General features: G+C 36.3%; 1 protein-coding gene across 1 annotated transcript; it reads left to right on the top strand.

The window, feature by feature from the left end:
* The first annotated feature begins 208 nt into the window (after window positions 1-208).
* On the top strand, window positions 209-19,644 carry LOC132152091 (copper-transporting ATPase 2-like). The gene is made up of 21 exons (XM_059560777.1): window positions 209-740; window positions 2,203-3,010; window positions 3,659-3,868; window positions 3,996-4,159; window positions 5,403-5,564; window positions 5,681-5,757; window positions 5,991-6,174; window positions 7,279-7,512; window positions 10,118-10,209; window positions 11,690-11,817; window positions 12,247-12,401; window positions 13,283-13,417; window positions 13,528-13,722; window positions 14,247-14,429; window positions 14,643-14,868; window positions 15,624-15,761; window positions 16,001-16,143; window positions 16,770-16,973; window positions 17,073-17,190; window positions 17,275-17,377; window positions 18,369-19,644. The coding sequence occupies exons 1-21, from the start codon at window positions 561-563 to the stop codon at window positions 18,613-18,615; spliced, it is 4,086 nt and encodes a 1,361-aa protein (XP_059416760.1). The 5' UTR covers window positions 209-560; the 3' UTR covers window positions 18,616-19,644.
* Window positions 19,645-19,732: the final 88 nt, after the last annotated feature.

Genomic DNA, 19,732 nt, shown 5'->3' with positions numbered 1-19,732 from the left:
TAGGTCTCTGCTATCTGGGTTGTGCTCCAGGGGATTTGTTGGGAAATGAGAAAGAAAGAAGTTGACTTTTCATGTTATTTTTAATAATAAGGTAAACCCTTACAGAAATCTTGATTTTTGTTTGTCCTCGTTTGGCCCGTTGGGAGGTCCCAGCAGTGCATGTCTGTTTTTTTTTCTTCCAGTGTTTGTTGTAGAAGCCTGAAAGATGAATTAACGCTGGAAAGACAGAGTCATATAGCTGTATGCTTTGCTCGGAACTGATTTACAACCTTTATTTGTTTAAGTTTTGCGCTCGGTAACATCATTAGTTTAATCATTGACAGAAAACCTGACGCGAAAAAGTTTGCCCGGCGGTGACGAGTGCAAAATCCACAGCGGCAGATTAGCGAAGACACGCGGAGCGCAAAAAACTGCGGACATTTAAAAGCGCGAGGACTGTCACGCCACGGGACAATCCTTTCACTCAACAGCAGCGGTATGACACAAACTAGCGATTTTTGAGTGTTGGTTAAGAAAGGGTAAACTAAACTCCAGACTTGTGTATACGGGATACCGGTACAATGAGTAAACTCAGTCCTCTCAGTAATTTTGCCAAGTTTATCTCAAAGTCGTCTGACAATGGGCCAGTCAGCGGGGAGCAGCTCTGCATGGAAGACTGCAAACCTCTGTGCTGCTGCGGGACGGAGCCATGCGTTTGTCCTTTCTCACAAAATAGTAAAGATGGACTCAAAGAATATAAGGTTTGTTTAATTCCTACCAATTTGAAAAGAATGTAGCCTAACGTTTCATTAAAAAATGTGTTCACCATAAGATATTTCAGAAGTATTTGTTGTTTGTGTTGCTTTTCTACAGATAATGGGCTTATTGTTATACGTAATACGTAGCCTACATGTATTATATTATATACATACACTTGCCAGAAAATTCGGACACTTAAGCAACACAAAAGTGTGAATTTAATTTCATTAGATAAAATTATCAAAGTGCTGGAACTTTTCTCAGAAGTAACTTCTTTTGGGCCATTACATATTTGTTCTCACAATGGTTTTTGTGGTTGTATGAAGTCAGTTGTCCTGAAGTTCAGGTATTCAGAACAGATGCAGACGTGTTATGCACTTGTGCTCAAAGTGACAATTTCTTTTTTCTTTTTTTTCCCCCAACCGTGTCTTTATTGATTTTTAGAAAAATTTAAAATGAAATAAAAATGCAAATAATAAAAAAATTACATATATATGTACATATACATACAATACACATTCATGTCAACATAATGGTACATTAATATCATGAGGTGATGCATGTTAAGCCAAGTTACACTGAAAATAGGTTTGGATCAGCTTCTTTAAAAAATCCTATAAAGGGATTCCATACTTTGAAAAACTTTTCAGGCTTTCCCTTAACAATATATGCAAGTTTTTTCATAGCCAAGCAATGAGACAATTGTTTAAATTGAGGGCTTTCTATATTTTTCCAATGATAGGCTACTATAAGTTTAGCTCATAATAAACAGATTATCAACATTTTCTTATCAGAGCTGTAAGTGCAACTTACAGTGAAAATATTTAGTATGCAGAGATGCATAAACAATGATCCTATCTCTACATTACATTTCATACATTGATCAGGAATGTTGGGATTAAACTTTCAGAACTTTTTAACTGTTAAATATATATATATATATATATATATTAAATTCAATGACATTTATATAATTACAGTTGGCAAGTAAAAATTAATGACAACAATCATTGTCCCTTTAAAATGTTGTTTCAGTCTTTGATATTCTGGCCACAGAAAACTTTAGCTCTTTTAATCAAAGTCTAATGCATACAAGTATATAAGTGGTCTAAACACTAATGTAAAGTTAAGCACAAATAAAAATGGCACTTTAGATCCAATGGGATCAACACTTAGTAAAATAGTAAATTCCAAGTCGTGTGATTGTTCAGTCGGACCACCTTTTCTAATCTGATTTGTGATGCTGTATAATGGGAAAAATTTGTGCTAATACTTCTGTGTGTGATTAGCGAGTGCTTTGTAGTGCCTCAGATTCAAAGCAAATTTATTGGGTTCAATTGAGTGCATATGTTCCCAAATGTTTAAAGTGCCTTGCAGGATAGCGTCAATAATACAAAGTTGAACTACATTAAGTTTCACAACATGTAAGCAATATGTTTATGCTTTTTCCCCCTGTTTGATTAGGAAAACGGAAGTCCACAGGAAAGCTGGACGTCTGAAAAACATGCTTTTGATAATCTTGCCTATGAGCCAGAGGGCCACAAACTAGTGGTCAAGGAGAGCGAGGTGAAGATCCGGGTGCAGGGAATGACCTGTCAATCATGTGTCAGATCTATTGAAGAGCGGATTGGAAGTCTTGAAGGTGTTGTTGGTGTCAAGGTGTCTTTGAGCGATAAAGAAGCCTCTTTGAGGTTTAACCCTTCAACAGTAACACCAGAAATTTTAAGAAAACATATTGAGGATATGGGGTTTGATGCTTCACTTCTGGCCTTGCCAAGTCAACTGCAGCCTTCGGTGACTGATTGGTCTGATGTAACCTTAGGTGTAGAAGGGATGCATTGCGGGTTGTGTGTGAAGAACATAACAGAGACCTTGTCGGGAGTGATAGGTGTCAACTCTGTATTCGTTTCATTGGAAAAAGAAACTGTGGACCTTAGATTCGACCCATCGCTGCTTACCCTGGAGACAGTTAAAGGGCTCTTAGAGGAGATTCCACCAGGGAATTTTAGGGTTTCCATTCCTGGTTGGAATTCTAGATTGAATTCTGCCAGTATTCCACCCCAGACTGTGACCTTCAGAATAGAAGGAATGACATGCAGCTCTTGTGTTCAAGCCATAGAGGGAATAGTGTCTCAAAGAGCCGGAGTTTATGCCATAAAAGTTTACTTACAGGAAAAGAAGGGAATTGTAACATTTGACTCCAGTGTGACTTGTCCAGAAGAACTGCGGGCGGCAATTGAGGACATGGGATTTGAAGCGTGGCTGGATCAAGGTTGTGAATACATATCAGAATACACATCTTACACAGTGAAGATCAAATATCTTACAGGGACTGGAAATCGATACTCTATATATGTACCTGTTAAGTGAACTCATAAAGCTTACTGTTTACTAAATAGCATCTTGCTAATTTAAGAATTTTTTTAAACATTGCCATATATGTATACTAAATGTTTAGAGATGCCCTACTTTAAAACTAGGCATCTAATATTTAGTGACTGTAAAACCAAGTAGATATCACAAAATGGCAAAATCTTTATCTTTTCTATACAGTGGCTTCAACTCTGCCAGCAAAACCTATCCAGAACAATGGTTTCCTTGGTTACCACACTGGTTGCCATTCTAGAATAACATGAAGTGTTCTTGAATGACTCAAAACCCAGACATGGCAAACTTTAAAAGGGCAAGAGGGAGAGTTAATCGGATTAAAGAGGCTTTAGGCAGACTGTTCTCTCACTCACTTCGAAATGTTCAGAACTTTTTAACTGTGATCCTAACTAAACATGAAGCCAAAATACATAGACTGCAGAAATATCACAATTATTATAACAAGCTATTAATATGTATTAAAAATAATAATATAAGCATTGCAAGTCTTCCATAATTGTTTCTCTTTTACACTTTTTTCTCCCTTTCAAAGATTCTGCAATTTATGAAGTTTCATCAAGTAGTCAAATGTCAAGGGCTCTGAAACAAAGCCACACATCCAAATCTTCAGCAAGTGAAATCACCAATGACAAGCCCTCTGGTTCAGAGGACAGAGAGATATGCAAATGTTTTGTTCATGTGACAGGGATGACCTGTGCATCTTGTGTGACCAACATTGAGAAAAATCTGTTGAAACACAAAGGTAAAAATGGCATTCAGGATTAAGTACTTTTTTAAACTATATTTAAGTTGCTATTTTAATCAAATTTCATATATATATATATATAGTAGATCGAGGGTCAGATTTTTGTGTGTTGATGTTTTTCTAGGTATTAAATCAGTATTAGTCGCTCTGATGGCTGGGAAGGCAGAGGTGAAGTATGATCCAGGACTTCTAGACCCACCACAGATCGTCCAGCTCATCTCTCGTTTAGGGTTTGGTGCCTCAGTGATGGAAGAGAGTACAGTCCAGGATGGCGTCTTGGAGCTTTCTGTGAGTGTCTGGATGCATTTGTGGGTGATTCTCTAACTACAACCAAAAAATCATACTGTATGTTATAGGCATTTTATTAGGTGATATATTCATGACTGATATTGGTCATTTTTTTGTGATTAATAACATATGGATAAGCAGTGGATAAGACAAATGCACTTGGTGTAAGAGACCCAGGTTTGACCTGGGTTCGAATCCACTGTGAAACACCAATGTGTCCCTGAGCAAGACACTTAACCCCTAGTTGCTCCAGAGGCGTGTGACCTCTGACATGTATAGCAATTGTAAGTCGCTTTGGACAAAAGCATCAGATAAATGTATAAATTGTATTTATTTTTTAATATTATTTTTTAAATATTACATTCTTTTTACATTTATTAAAGAAGAGATTTTCCCCCCAAAAATCTTTTTGCACACTGGTTGTTTGAAATGAATTTGAATGTTTGTTTTTTTTTACATTGTGGCAGTAATGAAGTTGTGATAATATAAATTTAGACAATAAATAATAATATCATCATCATGTTATCAATATTCATAATAATATAATTAGACAATAACACAAACAAATTTAAACTAAAGTGTAAGTGTATGGAAGTCTAAGTTTTTTTCTTCCTTTTATATCTGCCAACTCACCACCGATTCTCTTTCCCCAGTAACTGTGTTCAACAATATGTTATTTTTGAAAAGTAAAAAAAAGAAAATTCACTGCTTGGACTGAAAAGTGCTTGTTTTTAGAGGATACCGTATTTTCCGCACTATAAGGCACACTTAAAAGCCTTTCATTTTCTCAAAAAGCAACAGTGCACCTTATAATCCGGAGTGCCTTATATATGGATCAAGGCGCTCTGTCAAAATGTTGACATTCCCTTTAACACAGCTAAATCTAGTGGATGCATAACGCAAACCCAGTCAAAGGTTTGACGGCAATATCTTCTATTCTATGCGCTTTATAATCCGGTGCGCCCTATATATGAAAACAGTTCTAAAATAGGCCATTCATTGAAGGTGCGCCTTATAATCCGGTGTGCCTTATAGTGCGGAAAATACGGTACATGATCTTTACATAATGCAATACATTTTTATATAGCGTAAAAAAAAAAACAGCGTGAAGAGAGATGAAATGGAAATTCTTAAAAAGGTCTAATGTAGAATTCAATAAAAGAATGGTTTGATGCGAGCAATTTATAGGTTCTGAGTTCGTTTCGTCTTGTGGATTTCAGTCTTGGCACCTATATTTTATCAGGTCACAGGTATGACATGTGCTTCCTGTGTCCATAACATCGAAAGCAAACTTTCGAGGACAAAAGGAATACTGGAAGCCTCTGTTGCTTTGGCGACAAGCAAAGCTCATGTGAAATTCAACTCGGATTTGGTAGGCTCTAGAGATATCGTCCGAATTATTGAGGTAAAATTATATTTATATTATTGTGAAGGATTAGGTTAATGTTATTTCATTGTTGTATTGTTATTATTCTTAATCTCTCATTTCGTTTGTCTATTTATTGTATCTCTATGCTCTAGGGTTTGGGTTTTGGTGTGTCTTTAATAAAAAATGAGGGATTGAACAACACACTAGACCACCAAGAGGAAATTCAGCAGCAAGTATCTTTTTCAAATTTAAGCTCACTTATTTCTGTTTGTGTCAGAGCGAGTGTAAGTTTATGCATTGCTATCTATCTATCTATCTATCTATCTATCTATCTATCTATCTATCTATCTATCTATCTATCTATCTATCTATCTATCTATCTATCTATCTATCTATCTATCTATCTATCTATCTATCTATCTATCTATCTATCTATCTATCTATCTATCTAAACTGCTCTAGATGGAAGCATTCGTTTCTGTTTAGCCTGGTGTTTGGGATCCCAGTGATGGGTCTGATGATCTACATGATGGTAATGGACAGTCAACACAAGGAGCATGGTGGTTCCATGCCTGTGGACCAGAACATTCTACCTGGTCTCTCTATAATTAACTTGGCCTTCTTCTTGCTTTGCACACCTGTTCAGGTATTTCCACTGCAGGTTATAAGAACAAATGGCCCCATTCATTAAAGCAGCACTATGTAACTTGTTCTGTGTTCTAAATTGGCAAAATGTTTATAATGAGCGAGTACACCATGAATTCATCTTCCAAACCACATTTTGTCTTATCCCGAATCACTACTGTACACTTATAATAAGTGCTTATATTTGGAATATTGTAGCCTGGTCGGGTCGTCACCGCTGTGGAGTAACACATACCTGCGTGAATTGCCATAGACATAAACTTAGAGAAGTAGCTCTGGTTAGAATGTTCTTCCGCGGGATGCGTGCAGTTCTGTTTATTAACCGCTAATGCGCCAAAAGTTACATGGTGCTGCTTTAATAGTTGACTATTTGTATGTGATCATAGAAGGTTTTCATGCAAAATTTTCAACAGTATTTCTTCTAGACAAAAGCGCACATTTAGTATTCCAGTATTTATTTTTTCATGTTTTTTATTCTGGTAGTTTTTGTTACTCTGAAGAAGCATTTAGTGTAGTGTCACTTTAAGTAGTTAAGTAAAAATAATGATTAAGAAGAATATAAATATATAAGAATTTTATGTAATGTATTCCGACGACAAAGCTGAAATTTCAGCATCATTACTCCAGTCTTCAGTGTTACATGATCCCTCAGAAGTCATTCTGATATGATTATTTGGTGCTCAAGAAACATTTCTCATTATTATCAATGCTAAAAACAGTTGTGTTTTTCAGGATTCTTTGATGAATAGAAAGTTCAAAAGAACAGCATTTATTTTAAATAAAATTATAAATGTGCTTTAATACAGCAGTTAAATAAACAATAAACACAATATTGCCAGTTTCCTTTTTTTCCCCTTTGCCAATAAAAATTATTCCATACAAAGTTTTGAAGCATATTGGTTGAGTAAATGATTTAATGACTCATTAGTTTAATTCCAGAATGAATCTGCAATTAATTCAGGTTTAATAGCCGTTACTGATTTCAATATTTACTTATTTTACTGTGTCACATTGAGATCATGCATAATGGTTTGATTGACAACCAACAAATAACCAATACTATAGTAATTCTCTCTTTCTCTGATTCTCCTTTATTCCCACTCAGTTTCTAGGTGGCCGTTACTTCTACATACAAGCGTTCCGTTCACTAAGACATGGTGTAGCCAACATGGACGTGCTCATCATCATGGCCACGACTATTGCATACGTGTATTCATTCATAGTGCTGATTGTAGCCATGATTGAAGGAGCCAAACAGAGTCCCCTGACATTTTTTGACACTCCTCCAATGCTTTTTGTGTTCATTGCTCTAGGACGCTGGTTGGAGCATGTTGCTAAGGTAAAGAAACATCAAAAACTCTCAAATATACAGGACTTATGGCTCAGGGGGCATCTGTCTCTCTCTCTATTATTAGCTTATCCAGACAGTGACAAAATGCGGTTTCTGACCATGTGTTATAATAACTTGAGGGTCAGCTTGAGTAATGTTTGAAGCATTTTTTAAAATTAGTTTACATAATATTAGGCAACATGATGGTGTATGAGCCTATAATAGTAAATATGTATTTTGAGATATTAACCAGCAGTTAGATTAACCTAATCTATTATATCTGTCATAGATTGATAATTGTAATATATTTTGGATCAGTCATATTAAATAAAGTGATTAGAATAAAGCCTGTTAATTTAGATGTTACCTTAAGAATGAACCATATCCATATTTTACTATCCTCTTATCTTGATATTTCCCATAAAGTCTTATTAATAGCAAGCTGATAAGGCCATGTATCGCCGCACTAGCCTGCACACTGAGGTTTTTGATTGCTTTTTATATGCAATTTATGCTGCCATCAAATTCATTTGATCAGAAAATGCTTATTTAATACCAAATAACAATTACAGGTGCTGGGCATATAATTAGAATGTCATCAAAAAGTTGATTTATTTCACTAATTCCATTCAAAAAGTTAAACTTCTATATTATATTCATTTACTACACACAGACTGATATATTTAAAATGTTTGTTTCTTTTAATTTTGATGTTTATAACTGAAAACTAAGGAAAATCCCAAATTCAGTGTCAGAAAATTTGAATATTGTGAAAAGGTTCAATATTGAAGACACCTGGTGACACACTCTAATCAGCTAATTAACTCAAAACACCTGCAAAGCCTTTAAATGGTCTCTCAGTCTAGTTCTGTAGGCTACACAACCATGGGGAAGACTGCTGACTTGACAGTTGTCCAAATGCGACCATTGACACAAGCACAAGGAGGGAAAGACACAAAAGGTCATTGCAAAAGAGGCTGGCTGTTCACAGAGCTCTGTGTCCAAAAGTGTACAAGCACTAGGGATAACCACACCCTGGAGAGTATTGTGAAACAAAACCCATTCAAAAATGTGGGGGAGATTCACAAAGAGTGGACTGCAGCTGGAGTCGGTGCTTCAAGAACCACTACGTACAGACGTATGCAAGACATGGTTTTCAGCTTCGCATTCCTTGTGTCAAGACACTCTTGAACAACAGACAGTGTCAGAGGCGTCTAAAGACAAAAAGGACTGGACTGCTGCTGAGTGGTCCAAAGTTATGTTCTCTGATGAAAGTAAATTTTGCATTTCCTTTGGAAATCAGGGTCCCAGAGTCTGGAGCAATAGAGGAGAGGCACACAATCCACGTTGCTTGAGGTCCAGTGTAAAGTTTCCACAGTCAGTGATGGTTTGGGGTGCCATGTCCTCTGCTGGTGTTGGTCCACTGTGTTTTCTGAAGTCCAAGGTCAACACAGCCGTATACCAGGAAGTTTTAGAGCACTTCATGCTTCCTGCTGCTGCTTTATGGAGATGCAGATTTCATTTTCCAACAGGACTTGGCACCTGCACACAGTGCCAAAGCTTCCAGTACCTGGTTTAAGGACCATGGTATCTCTGTTCTTAATTGGCCAGCAAACTTGCCTGACCTTAACCCCACAGAAAATCTATGGGGTATTGTGAAGAGGAAGATGTGATATGCCAGACCCAAGAATGCAGAAGAGCTGAAGGCCACTATCAGAGCCACCTGGGCTGTCATAACATCTGAGCAGTGACACAGGCTGATCGACTCCATGCCACGCCACACTGCTGCAGTAATTCAGGCAAAAGGAGCCCCAACTAAGTATTGAGTGCTGTACATGCTCATACTTTTCATTTTCTTACTTTTCAGTTGGCCAATATTTCTAAAAATCCTTTCTTTGTATTGGTCTTAAGTTATATTCTAATTTTCTGAGATACTGAATTTGGGATTTCCTTAGTTGTCAGTTATAATCACCAAAATTAAAAGAAATAGACATTTGAAATATATCAGTCTGTGTGTAATGAATGAATACAATATACAAGTTTCACTTTTTGAATGGAATTAGTGAAAAACTTTTTGATGATATTCTAATTATATGAACAGCACCTGTATATGATAACTAGAAGCTTATTTAATTATTAGTAGCTAAAGGGTACCCCAATGGTAGCTTTTGAAGTAAATTATACCACTGTAACAAACAACACAGAGGTGGGAATCAACAAGAGAGCTCTTAAATAAATCCACAGGCAGGAGAAATGCAGGAGACAGTCACAAATCAACAGTCAACATTGTTACCGGAACTGAGGAGCAGGGGCAAAACACATTTCTACTAGGAAAAAGCAATCAAGATAATTAAATCAACACAGGTGAACAAAATGAACTAATAAAGGGAGCATAGGGAACTAGGTCAAAGAGGAAACACAGGAACAGGAAAAACAAACTAAAAGTCTGTTAAACCAGCAAAAATCAGTGAATTCAAATAATGATGCAGCAGTCTTTGTAAGCAAAATTATGTGGTCATAAGACTGGACTGTGTCTGTGCGCTTGCCATTTGAGCATTGGTCTTGCCTGTATGAGTAAAACTTGATTAACAAATGATTTGTTTTGTCCTTGCAGAGTAAAACATCTGAAGCTCTGGCTAAGCTCATGTCACTTCAGGCCACAGATGCCACTATAGTGTCCCTGGGCAGAAACAACACCATCATCAGGTTCACTTCACTCTATACTGAAGTCATTATGTGAGATGTTAGCTAGAAACTAGCAGTTTAAATATTTTTCAGGGATGCTCAAGCTCATGAGTGAACTAATATTAGACACTTTTTGACATGATGTTCCATTTCTAACTACATGATACAGTATTTTGATATTACCCTTCTTGTTTATATGTATCAAATGTAGTGTTACTGTATCAGAATAGAATGAACACATTGACTCCTCCTGTGATAAGTTTCTCTCTCCAAAACCATATCCTCCAAGAACATGGAAGCAAACCCGAACACACACAATGACTGACAGGCAGAGAGCATTTCTGACAAAAAAAAGCACTGCTTCTCCTACTCCTTTTTTTCATTTAACAGATGGCTGTCACAGAGACAGCTATGATTTCCCAGGACACTTATTTCAATGTCATCTGCCAGGTATTAGGGACATTGTATGTGCAATATTCCAAAAAAACAAAACAAAAAAAAAACATCCCTTACAGCACCTTTAATTATTATCAAACAATATTAAGCATTTTAAAACAGATTCAAGATGTATTTTATTGCTAATATAAACACTTACATTTGTAAAATAATTAAATTCAAGCAAAAGTGATTATTTACACTAGTATAACACAAAGTTAACCTTTTAGAAATATTTTTGAAAGAAGTCTCTTTTCACCCTGGCTAAAAATACAAATAATGAAATTACTGATGTTGGGCTAGAGAAACATTAATTTGAATTATTTATCAATGCTTTTTACTGTCACTTTAAATCAATTAAATGTGTCTTTGCAATTAAAAAATATAATTAAAAAAATTATTGCTGAATGCAAACGTTTGAACAGAAGTGCATATATAAATAATATATGTTTTTAATTGTAATAAATTACATAATTTACAGAATTTGATATTTTTGCATCACTTTTTATATTTTTATATTTTTTTAACTTTTTTACTGTATTTTTAAAAATGCTTTAAAACAACATCCACAAATAAAAGTGATTTGAGTATGTATATGCAATATATATATATATATATATATATATATATATATATATATATATGTGTGTATATATATATATATATATATATATATATATATATATACACACACATATATATATATATATATATATATATATATATACACAATAATAATCAAATACTACACTAAAATTATTTCATCATTTACAAATAATTATTAAGAGGGCAAAAGGCAAAAAAAAATTATAAAATGGAATAAACTGAATTAGTGCAACAGCACTGCTGTTGATGGTTCATTTGAATATAGCAGTGCATATGGATGCCTACTTCAGTAGTTTGCTTCTTGAATAGAGTTCGGCTCTCAAAAGAGCAGGATTGAGCACCCTTGGCATAAATGAATTTCATTAGATCTAGTAGAACCTCAGAATACTGAATGGTGTTGATTTATGTGTGTTGGATGAAACTTATCTGACTAAACTGTCAATTTGCTATCATGTGTCAGAGAAGAGCAGGTTTCTGTGGAGCTGGTGCAGAGAGGCGACGTAGTAAAGGTGGCACCAGGGGGAAAGTTCCCTGTTGACGGGAAGGTCATTGAAGGCACGTCTATGGCAGATGAGTCCCTTATCACTGGTAAGACTCAGTCAGCGGGGGTTTGTGTGGTTTAGGATGATATATTTGCCTACATTTGTAAACAGTGTCATAGTACATGCTTTGTGGGTTTTCCCAGTGATTTGTTTTGAAAAGGAGAGCATCATGTTGGTTTTCATTTAAAGGTGCAGTGCGCATATTAAGCTGGAATAGCAGAAAAGAAGTAAAAATTACACAATCACTTTTGTTGAAAAGTTTATTTTTCATATAGAGTGATTGTTGTGTCTGCTCCATTTCAAAGTATGATTTTTTTGGTTTCTGGCTTCACCTTCTCTTTTGGTTGTTCTGCTTTTTCCTAGTGATCTATCATGTTCATTAGTTACACTTGCATTATACTGGCCCAAAGGTCCAAAGCTGCCTGATGGATACGAATCTGAAATCCTGAAACTGAAAGTCTATTTGTCATTCCAGGGGAGCCAATGCCGGTTATTAAGAAACCAGGCAGTTGTGTGATTGCAGGCTCTATTAACGCTCATGGAGCTCTTCTAGTGGAAGCCACACATGTAGGGGCAGAGACCACAATCAGCCAGATAGTCAAACTAGTGGAAGAGGCCCAGACATCAAAGGTAACTCGTGCACAAACATAAAACACACACATATGAACAAACAAACCATTTAGAGCAGGGTCTCCCAAACGGGGGTTAGTGAGGGAACTGCAGTGAGAACCAAAGGTGGAGATGGAGATGAGGTTGATTATTCATTGGATTAGACTTGGAGAAGTTTAGCATTATATCACTTGCTCACCAACAGATCTTCTGCAGTGAATGGGTGCCATCAGATTGAGAGTCCAAACAGCTGATAAAACATCACAATAATCCACAAAGTAATCAACACACCTCAATTCCATTTTTCATTACATCTTGTGAAGTGAAAATCTATGTGTATGTAATGAATCCATCGTTAAGTAACTTTATATGTGCCAAAAAACGAGTCCATACAAACAAACATGCAGACATTAAATAATGGACAGGAGCCGTGTGGAACACTTGTGGAATATTGTGATGTTTTTATCAGCTATTTGAACCCTAATTTTCTCAGCAAATGGTCATTTTTGGGAAAATTGTTACTTTAAAATGAAGTATTTCCATTAGCAATAGAGTCTTTGTTCATTTTGGCTTATGAAATAAATGTCATATTGCAGTTTAAATTGTATATATATTAAAAAAATAATCACAGTATATTTTTTTTGGACATGCATGTATGCGATAATTATTTATTATGGGTGCCCGTTTACATAGCTTAAACAATATGCATAGCTATGGCATTATGTATAATTATTTGTTTTGGAAATTTGTGAGGATAGAAAAAAATGAAACATGTAATCAATAACATCTGGCCACATGTGGACTTTGACAACACTAATTCTTTACATATTCATTTTTCTCCTTTAGTTTTTGATTCAAAATCATGTTATAATTGTGATGTTGCTGTCCCTTTCTCTTGGTAGGCACCGATTCAACAGTTAGCTGACAAACTGAGTGGCTATTTTGTTCCCTTCATAGTGGTGATCTCTGTGCTGACAGTGATCACATGGCTTATCATTGGCTTTCTGGACTTTGATGTTGTGGCAAAGTATTTCACCGTGAGTTACAGTAATTCATGAACTGTGTGTAAACGCAGTCTTCATTACAACGGATCTGTGTGTGAGGAAAAACACAAGAAACATCTCTAACCTAAGGTTGATCTTCACAGGGTTTCAACCAAAACATTCCCCGAACAGAGGTGATCGTTCGCTTTGCCTTCCAGGCCTCCATCACGGTTCTGTCCATTGCGTGCCCCTGCTCTCTGGGTCTGGCGACCCCTACTGCTGTTATGGTGGGCACAGGGGTGGGCGCTCAGAATGGCATTCTTATAAAGGGAGGAGAACCTCTGGAGATGGCCCACAAGGCAATGCTCTTTCTTTTAAGTCTGTATTTATTAGGCTGACATCCCAGTTGCAGTGGTATCTGTAGGAATTTTGCTGGGTATTTATTTATTGTTTATCTACTGTATATACACTACCTGCCAAAGTAAAAGAAAAAAAAAATTGTATTCAACAAGGATGCATTAAATTGATCAAAAATTATGGTAAACATTTTTATGTTGTTATTAAAAAAATAATTTATAGTATTGTGTGTGTGTGTGAGAGAGTCTCTCTCTCTCTCTCTCTCTCTCTCTATCTCTCTCTATATATATATACACTCTCTCTGTCTCTGTATGTATATACAGGATATATACATACAGTATATAAATATATTAATAAAATTCTGTATTGTATTTTTATGCCCAAAACTGTATTATCTGTATTCCTATACAGAGTGATAGGCTGCGGTCATAAATACAGCTCAGAAATGCTCAAAAATGTTCAGATTCTTTTAGGATTTACTGGATAGTCTGTTGTAATTTGACTCTCTTCCCTGCTGTTCCTGCAGGTTGGGGCTGTTATGTTTGATAAGACAGGCACCATCACTAATGGTGTGCCGCAGGTGACCCGAGTACTGGTCCTGTGGGACCGAGCAAGGCTTCCTCTTCGGAAGGTTCTGGCTGTGGTGGGCACCGCTGAGGCCAGCAGTGAACACCCTCTAGGCTTGGCCGTCGCCAAACACTGCAAAGAGGTTTGGGAAAAGTAGCAGACACAACAAACTTTGAAACTTCAGTACAGTTTTGTATGATGCAGCCTCTGGGCATTACGTGCCATACATACAAATGTCCCTGAGATTCCCATCCACTTCTGATTAAACCATCTGTTTTTATAAATAAAACTACTCTAAGGTGTTAAAGGAGGTTTCTAAGTCTGGTTGTCTGCTTCTAAACCTGTCTCGCTGTAGGAGTTGGGAACAGAAACTCTGGGCTACTGCCATGACTTCCAGGCTGTTCCTGGCTGTGGAATCAGCTGTAAAGTCTCCAGCATTGAGGATCTGCTGCAGAACAGCCCAAAGACACAAGAAACAAACACATCCGCAGCAAAGCAAACACCACTTCTTGTCACCCTCCAAGGAGCCACCACAGATGAGAGCAGCCTGGTGGCAGACACAGAGACTAATTCAGGGTCAGGTAAGGTAAATCTGCGTTTTTGCTGCCTCCTAGTGTGAGTTTTGTGTATTACTCAATGTATTTTCAGAGCCTTTTCTAATCTTTGGTAGCATTTTATTTTTTCATATATTATTAAATTAAGAATTCCATAAATTTATATTGCTTTGTACGCTACCAGTACTGTATTTATTTGATAAAAAATACAATAAAAATGATATTCTGAAATATGATTTCAAATTAAAATTTTAAAATATTAGTTTTCTATTTTAATATATTTAAAAATGTAAATTATTCCTGTTATGATAAAACTGAATTTTCAGCAGCCATTATTTCAGCCTTCAGTCTCACACGGTCCTTCAGAAACCAGATTAGAGCAATGATGCTGGAAATTTAGCTTTGCATTACAGGAATAAATTACATTTTAAAATACATTCAAACAGTAAACATTTATTTTAAATTGTAATAATATTTCACAATATTACAATTTATACTGTAGTGTTGGTCAAATATATCTTTTGACTGGTTATATATATAATATTAACATAACAGAGTTTATTTAGTTTTAAAGCATAAAGCTATGTTGTGAATGCTAGAGAAGATCTACTTGCATGTTTTCTTAATTTATTTCAAAAGAGCAAGGAAAATTGTGCTTTACGTTATATGTCCCCTTTATTTATTTGCATGTGATTGTGGCTTAAATTTCCTTGAATTAATTAAACTCTTTATCTATGAAGACAGATTTACAGTACAGATATATGAATATGGGTTTTTTCCAGATAGCCCTTCATACTCTGTTTTGATCGGGAATAGACAGTGGATGATGAGGAACGGTTTGGAGGTCACAGCTGATGTGGATGATGCCATGAGCAGCCATGAGACTAAAGGACAGACGGCCATACTTGTGGCCATCGACGGTACGTTATGTTTTGTCTAAAAGGCAATATTATTAAGTTTTTTATATATAGCAAAAGAACTTGCCAGTGTATCTAACATTAAAAGAGTAGTATCATTTGTCCCCTGAGGTCGACATACATTATAATGTTAGTTAGTTAGTTTTGTTATTATTAGTTAAACTATTGATTATTTCAAGCTTTTTATTTCAAAAGATCAAGATCACTTTTTATCTTCCCAGTTCTCTGTCTCCGTTTCTCAGGTGTGCTGTGTGCTATGTTAGCTGTAGCAGACACAGTGAAGGAAGAGTCGGCTCTAGCTATTCACACCCTGAGAAGTATGGGAATAGAGGTCTTCATGATCACTGGAGACAACAGACGCACAGCCCGGGCCATCGCCACACAGGTGCATATACATACATGCACATTTGCATTTTTCCTAGTTCCAAAATGCACTTTGCCAAGTACCATTTAAATCATATCATATAATAACACAAAATAATGTCAGATATCACAAGCTGGATTTAAAATAAGCAGCACAGTGCAGAATATTAAAGTATGTTTGTTAAGGTGCAGTCATTTTAAAGATTTAGTTCTAGGGCGAAATCCAGTCATTCTAGTAGGAATCTGTGCTTTTGGAACTTTCACTTGAAGGCTAAAAATTTCCCAACATTCCCAGATTTCTCTCGTGTTCAAGTTGGTCAAACCTGCTTGGTTTGAAACTAACCTCTCTACGAGCAGTGATTCATACATCTCTTTTTATTTTTTCCCATGCAAAATTTTGCCACACATTTACTATTGTTTGCCAGTGATTTGTGTTTGGTCACGTTGATATGCCGCGTTGACCAATTGAAAGCTGTGTGGTTTGGAAGCTTCATACATCGTTACACTATTGACAGTGGACAAAATGTTCACCAAAATTTCGCTAATGGAAAAGCCATATTTCTGACATCCAATTTACATTTTGTGCTTTTGTATTTGTGCTTAACATTTGTTAGTATTTAAATCTGAGTACACTGTATTTTCATACAGGTGGGCATCAAAAAGGTGTTTGCGGAAGTCTTGCCCTCCCATAAAGTGGCAAAAGTCCAGGAATTGCAGGAAAAAGGTCTGAAAGTTGCAATGGTGGGTGATGGGGTAAATGATTCGCCCGCTCTTGCCCATGCTGATCTGGGCATTGCCATAGGAACAGGCACAGATGTTGCCATTGAAGCAGCAGATATTGTCCTTATACGGGTGAGTCAATTTATTTACCAGGAAACAAAGGTGAGATTCTATAAAATAACAGAAGTCAAAAAAAGTTCAGCTCTTCATTGTGTGTTTTTGTCGATGTAGAATGATTTGATGGATGTGGTGGCTAGTATCGAGCTCTCTAAAAAGACAGTGCAGAGAATCCGGATAAACTTTGTGTTTGCTCTCATTTATAACTTGGTTGGCATCCCAATTGCAGCAGGTAAACAGAACCAATCATACCGTTAAAAAAAAAAATATATATTAGCAAGTACTGTGTGTTTACTGGTTTGAGTCTGATTGTCAGGTGTGTTCATGCCGGTTGGGCTGGTTCTGCAGCCGTGGATGGGCTCTGCTGCGATGGCAGCTTCATCTGTCTCTGTTGTGGTCTCCTCTCTGCTGCTGCGACTGTGAGTGTACACTACACTATACTGTGATGAAGTCTTTGCATTCTACCCACATGCATCACTGAACACTTTATAGCCCTGTTTCAAAACCAGAGAATTGCCCATTTAGGCCTTTTAGACATCGTAGAAGTCCTTACACAATGTCTGTTTCAAACAGTGGGAAGGAAATAATACTTACAAGATGAACTGAATATAAATGTTTAGGTGTTAGATCACCAAAAATGTGCCTAATGTAATAACATCTAAATTAACATGTTTTTTTTTTTTTATCTCAAATGTATTATTTAATATGACTTTTTTTTTTTAAGAGTTGTGATGTTTTTTGGCACAAGTTGTTAGCTCAGCAGCATGCTAACACCAGTCTTTTTTCCACCTTAGCCTATATTTAATATAAAAGCGAGAACAGCCATTTTAAACTTGTATGCGTATAATAGTAGATAGTTCATCTGCATTACACGATAAATATATAGTAATGGACACACAATCAGTCAAGATGGATAACATGAGTTGTTAGCTTAGGAGCATGCTAACACATTGACGTTTTTCACCTTATTTTTAATGTAAAAGTGCAGCCATGCTCAAGACTTCAAGTATCCACTGCTTAGTTATGTAAGCTTGTTGTGCTGGTTGATGTTGCAAATTTTAATTTGGTATTCACACAAAGTTTTACTGTTTACTACGCGTCACTATTCTTCTAGTTACTTACTTATAGAGGCTAATGAATCATAAGTCTTCCACATTCACAGAAAATAGCTTACTTTCCAATTGAAAAAAGTGGATTGGAAACAACTATGCACTTCACATGATTACACCTAATTTAAATGCTGTAGCTTATGATGCTCCATTTTGGTTAGGAATGGAGTATCATAAGCTATGGTTAGGTATTGGAGGGTGGTTGCCCATGTTGTGCTTAGAGGGTTTTGAAACAGAGTTCTTCATCTTTCTTAGCCTTTCCTTGACACTCTAAAAATGTATTTCTTTGTTTCTCTCTTAGCTACAAGAAGACATCAGTAGAAGAGTATGAGTCCAGAGCTCAGAGTCATAGGCTCAGTCTGAGTCCATCTCAGGTCAGCACCCATGTAGGACTGGAAACCCGCCGCTGTAGCCCTCGTTCATTCCACCGGGGCTTGGACAGACACAGACGGAGCGGCTCAGGCCCAGGCTCCTCCTTCCTGAAATTAAACTCCTCCCACCACACCACCACACAACCATACAGCACCTCAGGAAGGAACATTGTGTAAAGCAACTAGCTATGAGCAGACTTGATGACAGTTGGCTGGAAATGTTTTTATCATGGAACAACGACCCTGAGGAAGTGTAATTTTTTCATTTTACAATTATAGATTTTAGCTGTTGCTGTTATAATAGGAAATCATGGCATCAAGGTTAAATATTTCCTAATGCAGATTCAAGGAAAAGGTTTAAGATGGTCATGTTGATTCACTGTGATTTTTGCTACTACCAATTTTACCATATGTTGTCTGCTGTATTTTAATCAGGGCAACATAAACATTCTTTGTTTATTGCAACGGAGGATGGCAATGTACATGATGATCATGCATGTAAAACCAGGCTAATTTTGTTCTAAAAGGGTCATGAAATTTTACTTATTGCTTGTTTTCTTTAAGAGAAGCTTACCCCTTTTTTTTCTAATGGCAGAATCTAGAAGAATCAGTGTCCAATAATGAATTCAGTAAGAACCCAAATATTGGTAAAACTGTGGCAACAATCTCTAACAGAAGAGTATTACTGCATTAGATTATTTGACATTGCTCTCTTGTGGTTTGGAAAATGAACTGATAAGTGGATGGATCTCTTTGTACAGTTCAAGGTTGATTTGGCGTGTCTTGGCCAACAGGTGTCAGTAATGCCGAACAGTTATGACTAGATATGACTGGATTGTAACTAATGCCACTGGTAAAACAATAGGAGAAGTAGGGTTTGTAGAAATTAATTGATTTGACTTTGATCCGACATTAGCTTCATAGTGGATTCATAAAATTATCTTAAAGTTTGCTTCCACATTACATGTTTAAGAATAAAAGAAGTGTCAGAATAAATGCAGAGGCACCTTCACAGGGACACTTTTATTTTAGAAAAAGTAGATATTTTTTATGTTTATTAAATATACAGTTAGCAGTGTAAATGAGCCTGTCCATGAGTTTTCAGATAAAATAATAATAATAATAAAGTGCATGGTCCCAACATGGCCTTATCATATCTGCTGTATGTCATTTGTGTTATATCATTACAATATAGCACAGATTTAATCCCTATCCTGTTTCATTCATCCATTAGCAGTACAAATCGAATGGCTAAATATACAGTAATAATACAGCACACAATCACTCAAAATGA

The sequence above is a fragment of the Carassius carassius genome, chromosome 10, assembly GCF_963082965.1.
Source record: "Carassius carassius chromosome 10, fCarCar2.1, whole genome shotgun sequence".
Classification (NCBI taxonomy): Eukaryota; Metazoa; Chordata; class Actinopteri; order Cypriniformes; family Cyprinidae; genus Carassius; species Carassius carassius.
The sequence above is the reverse complement of the archived record's forward strand: the minus strand, read 5'-3'. Positions and strand labels throughout refer to the sequence as shown.